At 36.4% G+C, this 21,478-nt stretch overlaps 1 protein-coding gene across 1 annotated transcript in view; it reads left to right on the top strand.

Annotated features, from left to right (window-relative positions):
- Positions 1-21,478, top strand: part of LOC128660873 (connector enhancer of kinase suppressor of ras 2-like) — a 957,001-nt gene that overhangs the window by 142,061 nt on the left and 793,462 nt on the right. The window contains exon 3 of the mRNA XM_053714957.1: positions 15,359-15,561. Within this exon, the coding sequence (XP_053570932.1) occupies positions 15,359-15,561 (203 nt within the window). The remainder of the gene's footprint in view (positions 1-15,358; positions 15,562-21,478) is intronic.

Raw genomic sequence — 21,478 nt, 5'->3', positions numbered from 1 at the left:
CACATTTTTTTTTTTTTAAATATCATTTTTATTGTGGAGGACAAAACATATACACACAAAAAGCAAGTGTCAAGATTGTAATATACAGTCATACATAGTTCTCAGTACATATTAACATTTCATGCTGGTGCAAGAGTTGTATAAAAAGCGTGTGGTTCCACTCTGTCTGTCTCATGTGCATACATCCTCCTCTCTCCTACTTTTCCTAATGCCGGCCCATTTTTAGTGAACAACCTGGGTTTTCCTTGCTGATTGGTGGATAAATTCATCCACCAATAAAAAAGTGCTGTCCAGAGCCCTGAACCCCAAAAAAAGTTTAGATGCCTTCTTTTTCAAATAAAGATAGCAAGAGAACGAAGAAAAATTGATAATAGGAGTACATTAGAAAGTTGCTTAAAAATGCATGCTCTATCTGAATCACAAAAGAAAAAATGTGGGTTCAGTGTCCCTTTAAAATGTCATGCTCTATCTGAATCATGAAAGAAAAAAATTGGGTTCAGTGTCCCTTTAAAGGGATAGTCTACTCCAGAATTTTTATTGTTTAAAAAGACAGATAATCTCTTTACCCTTACCCATTCCACAGTTTTGCATAACCTACACGGTAATATTAATATACTTTTTACTTCTGTAATTACCTTGTATCTAAGCATCTGCAGACTGCCCCCTTATTTCATTTCTTTTGACAGACTTGCATTTTAGTCAATCAGTGCCCTCTCAGAAGTAACTCCACGGGCGTGAGCACAATGTTATCTATATGCTACACATGAACTAACACCCTCTAGTTGTGAAAAACTGTCAAATGCATTCAGATAAGAGGTGACCTTCAAGGGCTTAGAAATTAGAATATCAGCCTACCTAGGATTAGCTTTCAACTAAGAATATCAAGAGAACAAAGCAAATTTGTTGATAAAAGTAAATTATAAAGTTGTTTAAAATTACATGCCCTATCTGAATCATGAAACTTTAATTTTAACTATACTGTCCCTTTAAGTTCTTTTAATGAAATCAGACTAATTGCCAGTGAGTACGGCAAGACATATGCAGACAACGAAGTTTCAATAAATAGTTTAAAAGACAGAAATGCTTTGAAGTCTTTACTTTTCTCAAAAAGTTGTATTCATAGCTGCTTGATATTATTGTATTAATCCCAGTTTCGTCTAAGAACAATGCTGCACGGTCATGTTATTCAGACATCCCAACCTGCAAAAACTCATTTCAGGGAGGTGGCTTCACCCTCTACTTCGCCACCCCCACCCCACCTCCCCAGTTATATATTGGACACCTTGAAACCCTTAATAAGATAGAGACTTAGGGGCCTATCTATCAAGCTCCGAAAGGAGACCGCTGCTCCATAACCTGTCCGCCTGCTCTGAGCAGGCTGACAGACATCGCCGCAATTCAACCCGATCGGGTTGATTGACACCCCCCTGCTGGCTGCCGATTGGCCGCAATTCTGCAGGGGGCGGCGTTGCACCAGCAGCTCTTGTGAGCTGCTGGTGCAATGCTGAATACGGAGAGCGTATTGCTCTCCGTATTCAGCGAGGTCTGCGGACCTGATCCACACTGTCGGATCAGGTCCGCCAGACTTTGATAAATAGAGGCCTTATCACATTAAAAAAAGTAGCTTTATTGCACAACCACATACAACAAACCTATTTTCCAGTGATCGTACGCTTGTAGAATGCTTAACTATTTTAGAATACAAAGTTTAATTACGTGCAGTAAATAAGGTAGTGTTTGTGTTTTATTTTATTAATATCAATGGGGGCTTTTTGATTACTGATGCATGCTTTGAGGGTTCTATAACGTCCCAGTAACTAAAGGCATTCCTTAAAGAAACACTTTTCCGGATTTGGGCCACATTGGATCATGGTACTTGCAGTTTCAGGGATATTGCATTCCATTTGCTGGCATCAGGGAGCCGCTATTACAATCAGGGAGACTCCCTGAACTTCAGGGAGAGTTGGGGTATCTGTGTTATTAGCATCTTGGTGGGATCAGTACAATATTTATGGGAACTCATTTCTAACTTTTCCTGAAAATGGTTCTTATGTTTTACACATAAAATTAAAAAATAACTCTCTAGAGTTGTTTTAATGGATTTGTGAGCAATAACACAATCTTTCTATGGTTATGTTTGAATAGGTTTGATCTTCCCCGCTGGGGTCCTCACCTCAGGAATCAATCATAGTTCAGCGCTCTTTTTCTCCTGTATCGACCGTGGCTTGCAGGGCACTGACTGCAGCTCAGCTGAAATTCACAAAATAAACACCAACCGCTTATATGACACTGTTTACTCTGACCTCCCTTGCTACTGTATAAGTATTTAAATATTAATCTTTTGTTTAAACCATATGGTTAGAAAGAAAATAAAAATATCATGAATACAATAATATCATTATGATTCATCAATTTTCTTTGGATATAAATTGTGTGCTGTAAAAAAAATACAAGGTAAAAAAAAGTATTTAAAAATGACATAAAAGTGTATAAGAAAAAAAAATGACATAAAAAAATTAACAGCAAGCCATGATGTCATGAAAAATGCAAAATACTTCTTTTTAACTTTTATGCACAAAATTTCTTGTGAGTAGGGTCAAGATATTTCATTGACTCACACACTCGGCACTCTTCATGCAAACCAATAATACATAACCAAAGTTGGGGTAACAAAAGGCAGCAGCCCGCATTTATTAACACAAACAAATGTTTACAAATAAAACAACCACTTAACCAATGTGGTTACAAACCCTGGGGTGCCGCCCATCATCCACCACACGTGCCTTCCACTGGCTGCTGCCAGGCACGCCCCCTTTTCTTAAACTCTCTCCCATCGTCCGATGAGGTACCATTACAACATAAAACTCGCCTGATAAGGCCAGCACCCGCCCCACAGCTGCGTCAACCTCAAATCCTTAAAACAAAGGGAGGGAGGGAAGGAGCTTTTCCCGCTTCAACAGGGAAACTGATGCTGGCTTCCGCCTCACAACCCCTCCAACCCTTTCCCAGCTCCTCCTCCCCCAAACTCTGCCTAGCAACCCACTGCTATTGGCCTGTAGTGTGGTCACATGCCCCTGCCCTCAATTCATTCCTTCCGGGGCTTCTTGTATACCAGGCATGTAAAAGGGAGAGTATATCGCTGTTTTAATATCTAAGATGGACCATTTGTGTACTATCTAATGGAAAAAAAATTACCTGCTTTACTTATTTTGACACTTTTTCACTGCATTTTCAAAACACCTTTGGGCTCCATGTATAGGCGGGTGGACAGCTTCTCATCTTGCAAAGTTGTCTGCCTACCTTTGCTACATACGGGCAGCGGATCTTTTTGTCTGGCCATATGTATCATTACACACTCATCACAGTGTGTAATGCCCGCCCCTTCATTCACGCGACTGAAGATGCTGTCAATCACCAAGAGCGTGCAAGCTCTCCGGGATTTTCCCTCGCAACCTCAGAGGTGGCGTAGGGTGTAAGAAGCAGCGGTCTAATGACCGCTGCTTCTTACATTATGGGAAGCAGGTTCACATATGCGAACCTGCCCCGCAAGGGCTCCGGAGCAGCTCTCGCTGCTTCGTATATGGAGCCCTTAGTATATATTATCTAAGAGCCACAAAAAAGATTGAATAGCCAATTAGCGCTTCTAGGCAAGAATTCCTGCTAGCTTTTCCCCAGAAGTATTCTGTATCGATTATTAACAATGCACCAGAGAACTTTGGGTAAGATATGCAAATGAGATATACAACATCTCGTGCGTTTTGCTATGTAGGTAGGTACAGCAAAATCAAAACCACTTCTATACAGCCGTTTCAAGCTCTATATTATCTCATGTTTCATATTTCAGTAAGGATAGCTTTAAAAAGGGCGGATCATGATTTGTTGCCCTATATATACTGTTGTTAAATGAGTAACACATGCACAGACAGGCAAGGAGATGTGCTCAAATCTCATCCCCCTGACAATCATTACTTTTCTCACAACATGCAGACACTACTCAAAGTTATTTATTTATACTGACATTAGTCATTGTAATACATTACAATACAAAACTCTACATGTAGACATGTTTTACCTTATTAACATATAGATAAAATAATAATCAATCAATCAATCAATCAATCAATCAATCAATCACTAAGCTGTATTTAATGTGCTATGTGAATATTATGGGCTCTGTCTCATCATGTGAGAAGCATATACATAATGTGCCACTTGCTTTGTTGTTTTTGGTTGTTCTCTAAGGCTGATGGGTTTTCCTCTATTGCAGTTCATGCACTGAAGTGTGTGTTATGAATGGTTTTGTACTATAGAGTAGCCAGTGGTGGTTCTGGAGGAGGGGAGTCAGGGGTGCAAAAGCACCCACAATATTTTCTTTTGTAGGCCTATTGGGCTGAGGAAGAAGGAAAAAAGGTAACATTAGTAATAATGTCTAAACTTGCATGATTTAGATAGATCATGTAATTTTAAGATACTTTTAAATTAAAGGGACATAATACTCATATGCTAAATCACTTGAAACTGATGCAGTATAACTGTAAAAAGCTGACAGGAAAATATCACCTGAGAATCTCTATGTAAAAAAGGAAGATATTTTACCTCACAATTTCCTCAGCTCAGCAGAGTTAGTTCTGTGTAAAAAGTTATACTCAGCTGTTACTCAGCTGCAGGTAAAAAAAACTGAAGAAATGAACTGCAGCCAATCGGCATCAGCAGTGCTGAGGTCATAAACTCTTACTGTGATCTCATGAGATTTGACTTAACTCTTATGAGATTTCATTGTAAACTTCCTTACACTGAATAGGGAAATAACATGAGTGCACGAAGCGCGTCCCTTCCGCTGTCCCAGGACAGACATACTGATTTGCTGCTTAGAAATCCTTTACAATGGGATGTGGCTACTTTTGAGGTCAAATATCTTTCTTTTTACATAGAGATGTTCAGGTGATATTTTCTAGTCAGCTTTTTACAGCTATACTGCATCACTTTCAAGTGTTTAAACATTTGGGTATATGGCCCTTTAACTTCTAGTTTCAAATATATTTGTTCTCTTGGTATCCTTTGTTGAGAGAGAATATGTACATATCCTACACTACAAGAAGCTAGCTGGTGATTGGTGGCTACAAAGAGTTGTCTTTTGTAATTGGCTGACAAGATGTGTTCAGATAGCTCCCAGTAGTGCATTGCTGCTCCTTCAGCAAAGAATACCAAGAGGATGAAGCAAATTTATTAACAGAAGTAAATTTGGCTCACCCAATGCATTCAGCTAGCTCCCAGTAGTGTATTGCTGCTTCTTTATCAAAGGATACCAAGCAAATTAGATGATATAAGTAAATTGGAAAGTTTTTTTTAAATTGTATTCTCTATCTTAATCATGAAAGAAAAAAATTGGGTTTCATATCCCTATAAATGGTTTGGATGCAGCATGCAATTTTAAACAACTTTCCAATTTACATCTACAATACTTACATCTACAATACATTTTGCTCAATTCTCTTGGTATCCTTTGTTAAAGAGGTTTTTTTAGGTAAGCACGCACATGTCTTTAGCCATCTGGCAGCAGTGTTTACAACAATTTTTATTGCAATGATATGTATTGTAATAAAAACTGCTGCCATAGGATTCTAAAGACATGTGCACACTCCTATCAGCGTACCTAGCTTTACTCTTCAACAAAGGTTACCAAGCTTCAACAAAGCGAATTTGATAATAAAAGTAAATTGAAACTTTATTTAAAATTGCATGCTCTTTCTGAATCATGAAAGCTTAATTTTGAATTTACTGTCCCTTTAAAGTGAAGTAGGAGTGTTGCAATAGGCAAAGAAACTGTAATCACCATTTGAAGAATGGTCAGTAATATTTTAATTTGAAATGTAATCAACAAAACCTGCTCCGATAACTTTATAACTATAGTTTTATGCCTTGTGAGCCAATGTACATAAAGACTGAAAGAGAAAATCAGCTGATAATACTCAAACACCTAATGTCCTATAATTAAATACCCAGTTGGTTGTGAAATGACTTTGAAAGTAAGAAAATGTAAAATATACATTTGGGGAAAATTTGTTAAAGAGCTTTATCAGTTTACTGCCACCATAAAAGCTGTGTGTAATGATATTTTTACAATGTTCCAGAATTTTGTAAGCAATATACCACAATAAAGTTGCTACATAATTGGCAGTAAACTGTCAAAAAACAAACTGTTGGGCTTTTTAATGTGTATTTATTCATATGCAAATAGATTAATTAAGCAAAGGTTTACCATGTTAATTTTGTTTACCAAAATAGACTGCAAACTGCCTAAGTTTAAAACTTTATTTAAAACAGAAGTTGTTTGTTAAAGCTTTGCAAATAAAATAAATGTCAATGCATGTATAATTTATCAATTATTATTATTATGACATCTCACTAAGGGTCCGATAAGCTAAAGCTCTCCGTTCAGGTGAGATTATCTAAAGTCTTGTTAATGCGGTGAGATCCCTCAGAGAATTTAATAAACACAAATTTTACCTTGAGAGATGTTTATCTCACTATGCAGGGTTCTGTATGGGAAGGAGAGACTCTTACATTAAAATATACAGTGAAAACCCCCCCCAAAGATTTTAAGTGATTTCTCTCCATGGTGGCAACTGGCAAGTATTTTTAAAGCCCAAAGGGTGCTATGCTTGGCTGGTCCAGTGATAAATGATGTGCTTTTGTACACTTTACTGCCCTATTTCAGCCTATCAGAAAATGTACTGGGGAATATTTTAGCTCTTCTTTAACAGGTATAAATCTGTGAGATGATAGTAGTGTAGGCACATAATAGAGACGATCATTGGATGCAAGTGAACTTAAAACAACAGGAAGAGTTAGATTAGCATGTGTCCAGGGAAGTTTTGAGTTCAGCCCTGGAAAAGACATGTAAACCTAAGACTAAAGACCTGATGAATTTTCACTCTAACTGTCACAGGGGCTGCCCTCTTGGAATTATATTACAAAAGGGGCACTTCCTGCGAGTGGAGAGATGTCTCCTATAGAAACTAATAGCTCGCTGGAAAGGGGGACTTCGCGGGTAAGAGCGGAGTGAGCAGGGGGAGCACTTTTAAAATTAAATCCTGCATCAAAAACAAATCACATTAGTCTGCTTTCTGTGTATAGCGTCTCAGTTTTCACATGCATGTGGTTTTGTATTGGGTATTAAAGGGCCATAATACCCAAATGTTTAAACACTTGAAAGTGAGGCAGTATAGCTGTAAAAAGCTGACTAGAAAATATCACCTGAACATCTCTATGTAACAAAGAAAGATATTTTACCTCAAAAGTTTCTCAGTAGCCACATTCTATTGTAAAGGACTTCTAAGCAGCAAATCAGTATGTCTGTCCCGGGACAGAGGAAGGAGCGAGCTTACGTGCACACTCATGTTGTTAGCCTATTCAGTGTAAGGAAGTTTACAATGAAATCTCATGAGAGTTAAGTGAAATCTCATGAGATCACAGTAAAAGAGTTCATGACCTCAGCACTGTTGATGCTGATTGGCTGTTGTTCATTTCTTCATTTTTTATTTTTTTTTACCTGCAACTGAGCAGCAGTTGAGTATAACTTTTTACACAGAACTTACTCTGCTGAGCTGAGGAGATTGTGAGGTAAAATATCTTCCTTTTTTACATAGATTTTCTCTAGTGATATTTTCCTGTCTTCTTTTAACAGTTATACTGCATCAGTTTCAAGGGATTTAGCATATGAGTATTATGTCCCTTTAAGTATTTTGCTTATTTTGTCACAATGTCACCACCTTTTGGTTTGCGAGAAAAAAAAAACGTGAGATCAATTTTATACACGCCCATTGAATGCCCATGTTCAGCCCATTTTACAATAAAACAAATACGCTTTGTTATTTTGTATTTAGAAATATGAATTTATATCTGGTTTTTGCACATCAAGTGTACTTAATAAAATTTACGCTGTGCATATTTAATGTGATTAATTTCTGTGTGGTTTATATACAAATTTTAAGTTTTGTTAAAATATGATTTTTGGTAAGGAATTTTGTTACGATTTATGATGCACTTTAACAGTACAATTTTTTTCTGCGTATTATTCATTTTGTATGATTTTTAAAATTACGAATTTCATTGTGCAGTTTTTTTTAAGGTATTAATTTTACCAGCTTGTGAGTTATAATAGTGTAGTGTGCCATACTCAGTTCCCTTTTAGGTATGATGTATGAAGAAAAGTCATATGTTCAATATTGTCCAGTCATTGATTCAAGTCATCTGATCTTCTCTTGACCATCCCACAAGGGAGAAATCTGACTGTTCTTTTTGTTATGCCCCAAGTTCTCAAACAAGTAGTGTGGAATCATAAATTCCCAATTTGGTCTTAAATCTTAATTTACTTAAATCGATAATTGGACAATAATGACCACGTGACCTGTTTTTCATACATCATACCTGAAAGGGGACTGAGTATGGTACACTACACAATTATTACACTACACAATTATACCTGACAAGCTGGAAAAATCGGATTGGTCTTTAAATACTTGAAATTCAATTTGATTGGCAAATGTATAATATGAGATTTTTATGTAAATGCAACTTTTTATTTGTTAAACATACATAATAGTGGAACCAACTGAAAAAGCAAAGCTAAATCGCACTATGATAGAGATTTTTCTTATGAATTTTTACATTTGCTGGATGGACACTGCCGTCCTTTAATATATCATGATTCAAACAGAATAAGGTTCCCCTCTTATATATGGTAGGTATATTTCTGCCTGATGTAAACCACTTCCAATTTTAGTGTTCCTGAGTAGGTAGGAGTTTTTTTTTACCTTCCAATTTGTTAACAAGTGTTTATGCAATTAGCTCTGTTTTCATTCTTTGATTTTAACTCTTGAGAAAGGTGCTGTGTCACCGAAACCAGTTGAGACTTTTATTATATGAGCTTTTTAACCATTAAACGGATACTGTTGTTTTTTATGAAGACTCCAGTGTCCTGAATAAATCTTATTCACATAACCCTGTGAGTATTTTCCAATTAGTGCAATCGTATTTTCTGTCTGTACTGCACTATCACCTAGATTACGAGTTTTGCGCTAAACATGGTGCGAAACTAGAGAAAAAAAGTTGCATTATTTCACTCTCCATAGCGCTGCCATTACGAGTAACTGAAAAGCCTTGTGCGATATGGTGGTGTTAAGCTCCATACCGCACAAAATATAAGGGCTCTTTGACGTGCTTGTGCACGGTTTAGGGGTTAATAGGTAGTTTATGGGTGTTAGTGTACTTTGTAACAGTTTAGTTATGAGTTTTGTGAAACATTTTTCAGATGGCGGTATGGATTGTGTTGGTATAGGCTGTAACGCAAGCATTTTAGCCGGACCGCACAACCTATAATAGTGGCGCTATGAAAATCCCACACAAAAACATTTTTTTTTTTTAGTGCGGAATAGACGTCCTTTTGGCTGTCAAATAAATTTTGCCATTGATCCCTCGGTATCTAATATTATTGCCGACATGTACACAGTGTCATCATATCTAAATCATATAAAGAAAGACACTTTTGATGATTGACAGATTTGGTAGTATGTCATGAGTTACTAAAACTGAGAATTTTAGAAAAAGTTTAAGAAATAATAATCACAATTTTTCTAAAGAAGGTTTGAATGGTGTGTTGAATGGTTTGGTTGGGGATTGGTACTTTGCCATTTAGTGTCTACTTCACAACAAACAAAATAACACCTAGATTACGAGTTTTACGTTAGAGGCTGTGCGGTGCTAACAAGCAGTTTATGCTCACTGCTCACTTACAGACAGCGCTGGTATTACGGGTTTTTACAACCCAGACAAGAAGTGAGCGTTGAGCAAAATTTTGCTCCTTACCGCACTCCAATACCAACGCTGCTTACGTTAGCGGTGAGCTGGTGTAACGTGCTCATGCACGATTTCCCCATAGGAATCAACGGGGAGAGCCGGCTGAAAAAAAGTCTAACACCTGCCAAAAAGCAGAGTAAAACTCCTAACGCAGCCCCATTGATTCCTATGGGGAAATACATTTTATGTCTACACCTAACACCCTAACATGAACCCCGAGTCTAAACACCCCTAATCTTACACTTATTAACCCCTAATCTGCTGCCCCCAACATCGCTGACACCTACATTATATTTATTAACTCCTAATCTGCCGCCCCCTATGTCGCCGCCACTATAATAAACATATTAACCCCTAAACTGCCGCACTCCCGCCTCACAAACATTAGTTAAATATTATTAACCCCTAATCTGCCGGCCCTAACATCGACACCACCTACCTACATTTAATAACCCCTAATCTGCCGCCCCCAACGTCGCCGCCACTATATTAATGTTATTAACCCCTAAACCTAAGTCTAACCCTAAACCTAACACCCCCTAACTTAAATATAATTAAAAGAAATCTAAATAAAATTACTATAATTAACTAAATTATTCCTATTTAAACTAAATACTTACCTGTAAAATAAACCCTAAGCTAGCTACAATATAACTAACAGTTACATTGTATCTAGCTTAGGGTTTATTTTTATTTTACAGGCAAGTTTGTATTTATTTTAACTAGGTAGAATAGTTATTAAATAGTTATTAACTATTTAGTAACTACCTAGCTAAAATAAATACAAAAGTACCTGTAAAATAAAACCTAACCTAAGTTACAATTACACCTAACACTATAATTAAATTAATTCCCTAAATTAAATACAATTAAATACAATGAAATAAAATTATCTAAAGTACAAAACACTAAATTACAGAAAATAATTATCAAATTACAAGATTTTTAAACTAATTACACCTAATCTAATCCCCCTAACAAAATAAAAAAAAACCCCAAAATAAAAAAAACCCTACCCTACACTTAATTAAAAATAGCCCTTAAAAGGGCCTTTTGCGGGGCATTGCCCCAAAATAATCAGCTCTCTTACCTGTAAAAAAAATTACAAATCCCCCCCCAACATTAAAACCCACCACCCACACAATCAACCCTACTCTAAAACCCACCCAATACCCCCTTAAAAAAACCTAACACTAACCCCTTGAAGATCACCTTACCGGGAGAAGTCTTCATCCAACCGGGCCGAAGTTCTTAACAAAGCCGGGAGAAGTCTTCATCCAAGCCGGGCGAAGTGGTCCTCCAGACGGGCAGAAGTCTTCATCCAGACGGCATCTTCTATCTTCATCCATCCGGCGCGGAGCGGGTCCATCTTCAAGACATCCGACGCGGAGCAGCCAATAGAATGCAAGCTCAATCCTACTGGCTCAATCCTACTGGCTGATTGGATCAGCCAATAGGATTGAACTTCAATCCTATTGGCTGATTACATCAGCCAATAGGATTTTTTCTACCTTAATTCCGATTGGCTGATAGAATTCTATTAGCCATTCGGAATTGAAGGGACGCCATCTTGGATGACATCACTTAAAGGTACCTTCACTCTGTGTTAGCCGTCGATTGAAGAGGATGCTCCGCGTCGGATGTCTTCAAGATGGACCCGCTCCGCGCCGGATGGATGAAGATAGAAGATGTCGTCTGGATGAAGACTTCTGCCCGTCTGGAGGACCACTTCGCCCGGCTTGGATGAAGACTTCTCCCAGCTTCGTTGAGGACTTTGGCCCGGTTGGATGAAGACTTCTCCCGGTAAGGTGATCGTTTTTTTAAGGGGGTATTGCGTGGGTTTTAGAGTAGGGTTGGTTGTGTGGGTGGTGGGTTTTAATGTTGGGGGGGGATTTGTAATTTTTTTTTACAGGTAAAAGAGCTGATTACTTTGGGACAATGCTCCGCAAAAGGCCCTTTTAAGGGCTATTTGTAATTTAGTGTAGGGTAGGGCTTTTTTATTTTTGGGGGGGCTTTTTTATTTTGTTAGGGGGATTAGATTAGGTGTAATTAGTTTAAAAATCTTGTAATTTGTTTATTATTTTCTGTAATTTAGTGGGGGTTTTTTTGTACTTTAGATAATTTAATTTAATTGTATTTAATTGTATTTAATTTAGGGAAATAATTTAATTGTAGTGTAGTGTTAGGTATTATTGTAACTTAGGTTAGGTTTTATTTTACAGGTACTTTTGTATTTATTTTAACTAGGTAGTTATTAAATAGTTAGCTATTTAATAACTATTGTACCTAGTTAAAACCCTAAGCTAGATACAATGTAACTATTAGTTATATTGTAGTTAGCTTAGGGTTTATTTTATAGGTATTTAGTTTTAAATAGGAATAATTTAGTTAATTATAGTAATTTTATTTATATTTATTTTAATTATATTTAAGTTAGGGGGGTGTTGGGGTTAGACTTAGGTTTAGGGGTTAATAACTTAAATATAGTGGCTGCGACGTTGGGGGCGGCAGATTAGGGGTTAATAAATGTAGGTAGGTGGCGTCGATGTTAGGGACGGCAGATTAGGGATTAATAATATTTAACTAATGTTTGCGAGGCGGGAGTGCGGCGGTTTAGGGGTTAATATATTTATTATAGTGGCGGCGATGTCCGGTTCGGCAGATTAGGGGTTCAAAATTTTCTTTTAGTGTTTGCGATGTGGGGGGGGGGGCTCGGTTTAGGGGTTAATAGGTAGTTTATGGGTGTTAGTGTACTTGTTAGCACTTTAGTTAAGAGTTTTATGCTACAGCATTGTAGTGTAAACCTCTTAACTACTGACTTTAAAATGCGGTACCAGTCTTGACAGGAGAGGGTCTACCGCTCACTTTTTGTCAGACTCGTAATACCGGCGCTATGCAAGTCCCATTGAAAAAAGAGGATACGCAATTTACGTAAGTGGATTTGCGGTATTTCCAAGTCTGGCCAAAAAAGTGAGTGGTACACCTGTACCTGCAAAACTCGTAATACCAGCGGGTGTTAAAAAGCAGCGTTGGGACCAGCCAACGCTGCTTTTTAAGCCTAGCGCACAACTCGTAATCTAGCCGTAAGAGTTTTCAGTATTTACCTTCTGAAAGTCTGTATCTTTAAATGGAAGCTTTGAAATGACATATTCATTTCGGCTTTTAAACTGTTATGCTGAAACTCAAATAGACAATGAGATGACAGCAGAATAAATAAATCATCATGACAGAACATGCAGCACACCAGATATGTGTAAAGTGGCATGAATTATTTTTTGAGCAGAATTCAATCTTCATAAGTATTCAGCCATACACATTACAGGAGTGGGAATTAAGAAGCAGTTCCAGTTCCTTTTAAGACAATAGTTACTGAAATAAGACATTTTCAAAACTGTCATAAAGAATAGCCAAACTGATTTCTTGGTGTCATTAAAATGTCTAGAGATATAGTTACCGTGACAAGGACCCTCTCAGTTAGAATATAGATGCTAAGACTATTCAACCTGGTTTACTATTTAAAAACCTGAAACTGTGCACAATACATGTTCATCAGACTTGTAATGCTAAATTATTTCCTTTGATTCAGGATTACCTGTGTCTAGACTTATTTTGTGTCACCAGGAACTGGACATGCTGGATTTAATTACATGGTTAAAGAAAAATTAAATGGGATGGGACAGTGTACAAAATAGATCATGAATATGAAAGATTACTATTTAAAAGGACATAAAAGTGCAAATAAAAGGAAATAATGTGGCATGTTATTTTTGCACTGTTGTTTACATATAATTGTGTTTAACCACTGGACTCTGAAGCAGGGGAAGCATGAACTCTGTAATGAGGAATTATGTTTCACTGTCTGACAGCCTGATGGAAGCATACAAGTGTGATGGATGCACGGAGAATGCTATCTCTGGAATCCATAGTGCTTACTGTAAAGTTTTATGGAAGAGGAATAATGGTTTGAGGCTTTTTTTAAGGGTTAAACTAGACCCCTTAGTCCCATTGAGGGATCATCTTATTACTACATGATACAAAGACTTTTTGGACCATTTGGTACTTCCAACTTTGTGGCAACAGTTTGGGGAAGGCCCTTTCCTGTTCCATCACGGAACCTTCACAGAGTCCTGACCTCAACCCCATTGAAAACCTTTGGGATTATTTGGAATGCTGATTGCGAGACAGACCTTGTCTTATATTAGTGCCTGACCTCATTTTGTTTTGCTAAATGGTCGCAAATTCTCACAGACATACTCCAAACTCTAGTGGAAAGCCTACCCAGAAGTGTTGTGGCTTGTATAGCTGCAGAGAGGGTTCCAACTCTATATCAATGCCCAAGGTTTTGGAATAAGATATCCAACAAGCTCATAATGATGTGATTTTGGCCATGTATAGTGTAGTAAAAGTCAGCTCTTCTAAGAACTAGTTGAAAACATCTGAAAATATATTTGTGCAGCCACCAATCAGCAGCTAGCTCCCAGTAGAGCACTGCCACTCATGATCCTAACTAAGCATGCTTTTCAACAAAGGATACCAAGAAAACACAGTAATGTTTATAATAGAAGTAAATTGAAAAGTCTCTTAAAATTGTGCATTCTATCTAAATCATGAACAGTTAATTTGTCTTTCATATCCTTTTTAAATGTTAAATATATTTCTTGCGGTAAAAAAAGGTTAAACGCTGTTTATTTTTACTTTGAAGTTAAAAGGATTTGCAATTCGGCCTTTAGGCCTGATTACTCCCTGGATGATAAGCAGATCCCCAAGCAGACGGTGGGAAGTGACATGTGTCACATGCATAAAAATATATTATTTTTTTCTCAGCACAGTAGCATTGCAAAAACACATTTTGTAATACATTTCAGTTGGCCCCTTTATATGCAACTAAGGTAAAAAAAATATATATATGTTTACTTAAAACATTACAGACTCTCACACAAGGTTATTTTGTCCTCATCCATAGGTTGAATGATGCAATAGAATTTGCATTGTTAACCATTTTTGTTTGTTACTTAAACGTGATAAAATGAGCTTGTCTTCAAATTAATCATAACACAAACTGTAAGCAGCAGATGCATTTTTTTTCACATTCTAGAGTTTCCATCTCCATACTGAGTGATTTAGCCTGGACATTCATTCTCCTCCTCTGTAATTCTTATTTTTACTACAAACTCAGATTAAATTGATGTTATGTATAATGAAGGGTTTTTCTTAAACAATGAAATGTCTACCTCTGTCTACAAACTGCTGTTACAATGATATATATTGTGTAGTAGTGCACAAGAAATTGGCCCCTATTTAAGAAAGTCTGGCCCCATTGTCTCTAATAAAATATAAAATATGCAATATTAATAAGAACTAATACTAGATTACCAGGTGTACTGGTCCAAAAGCTGATAGTTCTTGTCTCAAGTTCAACCACTTCCATTTAATGTTTACACATTGTTCTGTTTCACTTACAATACAAACATTTCTAACATTGTTTCTTTGTACATTTTAGAACTATGGGTTGGAGACAGAAAATCTGCGAACACTGTCCCACAAGCTGAATGCCTCGGCCAAAAATCTGCAGAATTTTATAACGGGTAGGCGGAGGAGTGGTCACTATGACGGCAGGGCTTCCAGGCGACTGCCTAACGACTTCCTAACCTCTGTAGTAGATTTGATTGGTGCTGCTAAGAATTTGCTGGCCTGGTTGGACAGGTAAGCTTAAGTTTTATTACATTTGTCATCTGCTTCTTAAACTGCAGATTCAGCTGTTTCCTGTATAAGTCACTTCTTATGTTAGCCATAAGGTACTGCGTTGATAATCATTTATTTTGCTGTGTATCTTAGAGACACCAGTCTATTTTACAATAATAACATAAAATATAGCAAGCAGGCGTTATAAAAAATGTTTTATTCAGTTGTATTGAAAAGTCAATTTTCCAAGTGGGCTGAACAAACTGTTCCATGTGCATATTTGTAGTTTTCTTTCATAATTTCATGCATACATATTCCATTTAAGTTTGATGTTCCCTGTAAATGCTGTTGTCACAGGGTCAGGTAAGTATACGTGCCAAGGGATATACAGAGCCAGAGAGAACTAAGAGCTAGGGAGACAATCCAAAAACGCAGAGGTACTTAAAGGGACACTAAACCCAAAATTTTTCTTTCATGATTCAGATAGATAATACAAATTTAAACAACAATCCAATTTACTTCTTTTATTTATTTTGCTTCATTTTCTAGATATCCTTAGTTGAAGAAAAAGCAATGCACATGGGTGAGCCAATCACATGAAGCTTCTATGTGCAGCAACCAATCAGCAGCTACTGAGCCTATCTAGATATGCTTTTCAGCAAAGAATATTAAGAGGATAAAACAAATTAGATAATAGAAGTAAATTAGAAAGTTGTTTAAAATGACATGCTCTTTCTAAATCATGAAAGAAAAAATTTGGGTTTCATGTCCATTTAAGGGCAAAGCAAAAGGCAACGCCAGGGCTCACAACCAGAGAATAGTCCAGCTAATGCATCAAAGTAAAAGGGTCAGGCATTTGAATGAGGACCATTTATTCTTACAAAAAGTAGGGATCTCCTTTTCCATTACATACTGATTACAACATTCAAAGACCTTTTTGGACACTTGAGTATTGAGTTCTGTCTTGTCACAACCTGTCTCTGGTGTCCCATTGGAGTAAAGCAATTTTGCATATTTCTCAATGTGATGACACTTAGAACATCAATACATAGATTATTAATCATTTTTTTGTTGTGATTCAAACATGATAAAATAAGTTGTCCTCAAATTAATCAGAACAAGAACTAACTTTAAGAAGCAAATGCCCTTTTTGTCTTTTTATATGTTCAGAGTTCTAAAGTTTCCATCTATATATATTTGTAATTTATGTTTAAGAAGTATATGAGACTCATTGTTTCACATGTTGCTGTGGTTACAAATTTGTCACTGTGATTTTCAGTCATTTTCTTTATAAGTTTCAAAGTATTGGTTAGTCTCTCTCCTTTCATATTTCTAGCCCTCCTTTTCTCTCCACTTCCCTATCACTCTCCCTTCAATTTATTGAAAATCCTCTGAAGATTTCCATCAGTTCCTATTATGTTCTGCTATGCAGTTGATTTACATGGAGAGAGGGATGGGCTTTAGGGAATCAGCTGTACCGAATAAGAAAGGAACATGGAAATCTGAAGAAGCTGGAAAAGAGTGGAGAGGGTTTTTAGTGATTTTTTTTCCTGCACATCTTTAATTAGGTTAACAGATTCTCCATTGTTTGGCTATAACAGTAATGAGAAGATAGACTGCAAAAGAGATAAAAGAGATACAGATATGTGGCAGAGTTACGCTTCTGGAGCCCACAATGTGCTCCTTCTCCTTTTATTACACGAAAAGGAGCAAATAAGTAGTGAAAATATATTGTGAACTTGCTTTACAATACATAATTATGCTTTTTATAATACAGCCTTAATTTGTTTACTGTCCCTTTAAAGGGACACTGAACCACATTTTTTTCTTTCATGATTCAGACAGAGCATGAAATTTTAAGCAACTTTCTAATTTACTCCTATTATCAATTTTTATTTGTTCTCTTGCTATCTTTATTTTAAAAGCAGGAATGTAAATCTTATCAGCCAGTCCATTTTAGGTTCAGCACCATGGATAGCGCTTGCTTATTGGAGGCTTACATTTACCCACCAATAAGCAAGTACAACCCAGTTTCTCAACCAAAAATAGGCAGGCTCCTGTGCATCACATTCCTGCTTTTTAAATAAAGATAGCAAGAGAACAAAGAAAAATGTATAATAGGAGTAAATTAGAAAGTTGCTTAAAATTGCGTGCTCTATCTGAATTATGTAAGAAAAAATTGGGGTTTAGTGTCCCTTTAAACGTAAACACTGCACCAAATGTGGGAACAAGATAACCGTTCATGTACAAACATAATAAAGATGTGATATAGTTACATGAATGTTTGTCTTAAATAAGTTGAAATGGAATATGCAGTAATATTTCTGTATAAATTAATCTTCACACATACAAATGTATTACATTATATTTAAAAAACTGACACATTTAAAAATGTATAAAATTAAAACCATTCTATTTTGCACTGATAGAGAAATAAAATGATTGACTAACACTTCATGACTCGTTTGCATTGTAGCAGTGCATTCATGATTTCCTTTTGAAATAAACACACTCAGCCTAGCAGTAGGGGGTCGGTATGACCTGGTTCAATCCAGACTGATTTAATTCATGCTTCAAAGTGCACCTACCCCTCCAGAGATATAACATTTTATGGGCAAAGAACATGCACTTTTTTTCAAACGCAAACTGTCTCAATACGGCAGAAGTAGTTAAAGAACACTGTGAATTCAATTTTATTTATTATTTTTAAGGGCAGGTATGGGCATCCATTTGTTTTTACTTTTTAAGTAAATAAAATAAATAAATGAATTAAAAAATAATTTCATAACAATGAATAATGTTTAATAGGAATTTCAAGAATGCCTGTATCGTAAATGCAATTATGAGGATGAATTAATTATTAACTATTAAACAGGATAATGGGCAGCAAACTTTTGTGTTTCCTTATTTTTTTATTTCCTACTCTTTGTTACAAAGTTGTAATGCCTATGGATCTTTCAGGTATCTAGTTAATAGGCATCAGGTTCTGAGAAGGCTCGTTTGAAACATGGGTGTTTCCTCTTTCAAATGAAGAGTCTTATTTGTGGTTTTATTTTTGGTACAGATCTATTGGCTACATGATTATTCAATATTTGCCATATTTACACTGACCACATTATGTCGGTATTAGGTATATGTTTTGCATATGTTATTTTTAGAAGAGCAATGTGCACTGTTTCAATCTAACATCCCATTTTATTACTAATGCACTATGTTGAACCGCAGGTATCTATAGTGGTGTGGACCTTTTTCAAATGAGGACTGTCACCGATATATAGATTTATGTAAAGAAAGAGAGGCACAGTTTCAGTACTGCCCTTTTACTCAAATGAGTTAAGAAATTTCCATTTTGCTCTGGATAATTAGAGGGTCATGTGACCACTCATTTTAAAGAGAGGATCTTATGCCCCTCAAATATGCATATTCAGGGTTTTTTTCTATAACCAGACTTAAAGGGTCATTGCACACTATATTTTTCTTTGCATAAATGGTTTGTAGATGATCCATTTATATAGCCCATGTGGGAGTGTTTTGCTTATTTATAGTATAGTTTTGCTTATTTATTAATAACATTGTGCTGATTTTCAGACTCCTAGCCAAGCCCCAAAATATCTACAGATTCCTTCTTCCATCTGTTTGTGTAATCTCTCTTTTCATATGCAGGGGGGTGGGGGGAGTGTCTGCTCTTCCTGCTTTCCCAGCTCCTCACTGGGTGTCCCAGCCTAACCTCATCAACAGTGCTATACTTGGAGCTTCTGAGTAAGTTTTAAAATGTTTTATACTGGATTTTTAGATCAGTATCTGTGCATATTCTTCTTTCCAGTAGTGTGTATTACATGCAGTTATATGAAAATTGGTGTACACTGTCCCTTCACGATATGGACCCAAACTTTTGGGGTCTGTCTCTGTATGGAGGTGAATTTATTTTTTTTGTCCACATACAATCTTCAGACACTGTAAAGCAATAAAGAAATAAGGTGATCCAATGGCAAACTATCTCAGTATACAACGTCAGTGCAAACGGCAAATACTCACAAATAGAGAGATACTCACAAATGTAGCTCAATAACAATAGTGGAAAAACTCAGAGTCTGGGATGAATTTGCAGCTCCCTAGCTAGCTGTAATTCTGCAGACACCCAGATCTTCACTTGAAATGTGAATATACTGTAGATGTATAGTTCCTTAAATGAATATAAAACAATGCATAAGGTCTGCTAAACAAAATATATAAATCGATTTATCAAGATAAAAGCATTAAAAAAATCTTACTTTTATTTCAAAACAAAGCTTGGCTTTACTTTAAAATAAGTAATATTATTTTCATTTTGACATCATAAACGACAGCCCACAAAAAGGGGCTATTCTACATGCAAATGATTCACACAGTATGGATAATTTTTTTTTTGCATGAGCATTTGTGTACTTGAGGGAGATACGACCCTCACTTACTACTGGAATTGAGCATGCGCTATTCGAAAATTAGATGCATTCAAGTGCAATATCCTGTTCAAAGTAGCGCAGCACTTTGTGTGACAGTGCTTGCCTCTAATGTTCTTATAACACCAAAATGAACTTTCAAAAATCCAACTTAAAGGGACATTAAATACTAAATGCATGCTAGATAGAATGCTGCATTCATAGAAAAGATTAGTCTGCAAATAACATGTAGATATGTTTTTTAAACTGTCATTGTCTGTTTAAATATTGACAAAATAAGTGTAAAGTTTTAGTGTCTGTAAAACAATGGGAGCTGCCATGTTGTAACTTAGGTTACCTTCTCTGCTGTGGCCAATTAGAGGCAGTTATAAATTTGTCACTAGAGTGTGCAGCCAATGGCTGTGTGGAATATAACAGTGTTCTGCATCCTCCATTTCTAACAGGAGCTGAAAAGCTTACAATTTCAGAATGGAATTATAGAAAAAGGGGACAAAAGAAATAATTAAAAGTATATATATATATATGTATATATATATATATATATATATATATATATATATATATATATATATATATATATATATATATATATATATATATATGATATATCATTTTATGTTATCATCTCAAAGTGTTTAATGTCCCTTTAAATAAAATTGAATTAATCAGTTTGTTAGACTAGAGTCTGGTCTGATCCTCTGGGTGTGCATAAGCAGGACAGGTGACATAAGAGGCTACATCAGCATCAAATACTGTGAACGAGCATCTGCTCCAACAAGCTCTATCCTCCTACCCAGGTAGACTCCTGTGACAGGACTTGTGTAATGAAACGACGAGGGGAGGGGGGGTGTTGGTTGGAAAATACCTCATTTTATAAGGCAAATTACAAGAACACAGGAAAAATGTTAAATAGTAAGTAATTAGTGAAAGTAATATTTTATAACGTTCTTTTTTCTGTTTCATATCCCTCTTTAGCCAATTAAACCACGTAAAAAAAAATCCAAAAACTCAATGGGTTGGTGTAAAATCCCAAACACTTTAATGGGGCTATTTATTGGCATATATAATAAAAGCATTTTAATGCTTTCTTTTTTTTTCATTTTGCCTTGAAATTGTATCCTGAGATATTGGGGTCAATTTATCAAGCTCCGTACGGAAACAGAAGTTATGAAGCAGCGGTCTTGAGACTGCTGCTCCATAACTTGCCCGTCTGCTCTGAGGCGGCGGACAGAAATCAACCTGATCGAATACGATCGAGTTGATTGACACCCCCTGCTAGCGAATCTGCAGGGGGCGGTATTGCACCAGCAGTTCACAAGAACTGCTGGTGCAATGATAAATGCCGACAGTATATGCTGTTGGCATTTATGGATGTGCGGTGGACGTGATACGCTTGATAAAGGCCTTTTGGAGGCCAAAACGCGTTGACTCTGGTAAGCCAAATTCCTTTATTAATTTTATCCTAAACGATCTACACCATCATACTTTTCTTTTACAGG

Source organism: Bombina bombina, chromosome 1, assembly GCF_027579735.1.
Source record: "Bombina bombina isolate aBomBom1 chromosome 1, aBomBom1.pri, whole genome shotgun sequence".
NCBI lineage: Eukaryota > Metazoa > Chordata > Amphibia > Anura > Bombinatoridae > Bombina > Bombina bombina.
Note: the sequence above shows the minus strand (reverse complement) of the source record. Positions and strands in the feature narration are given on the sequence as shown.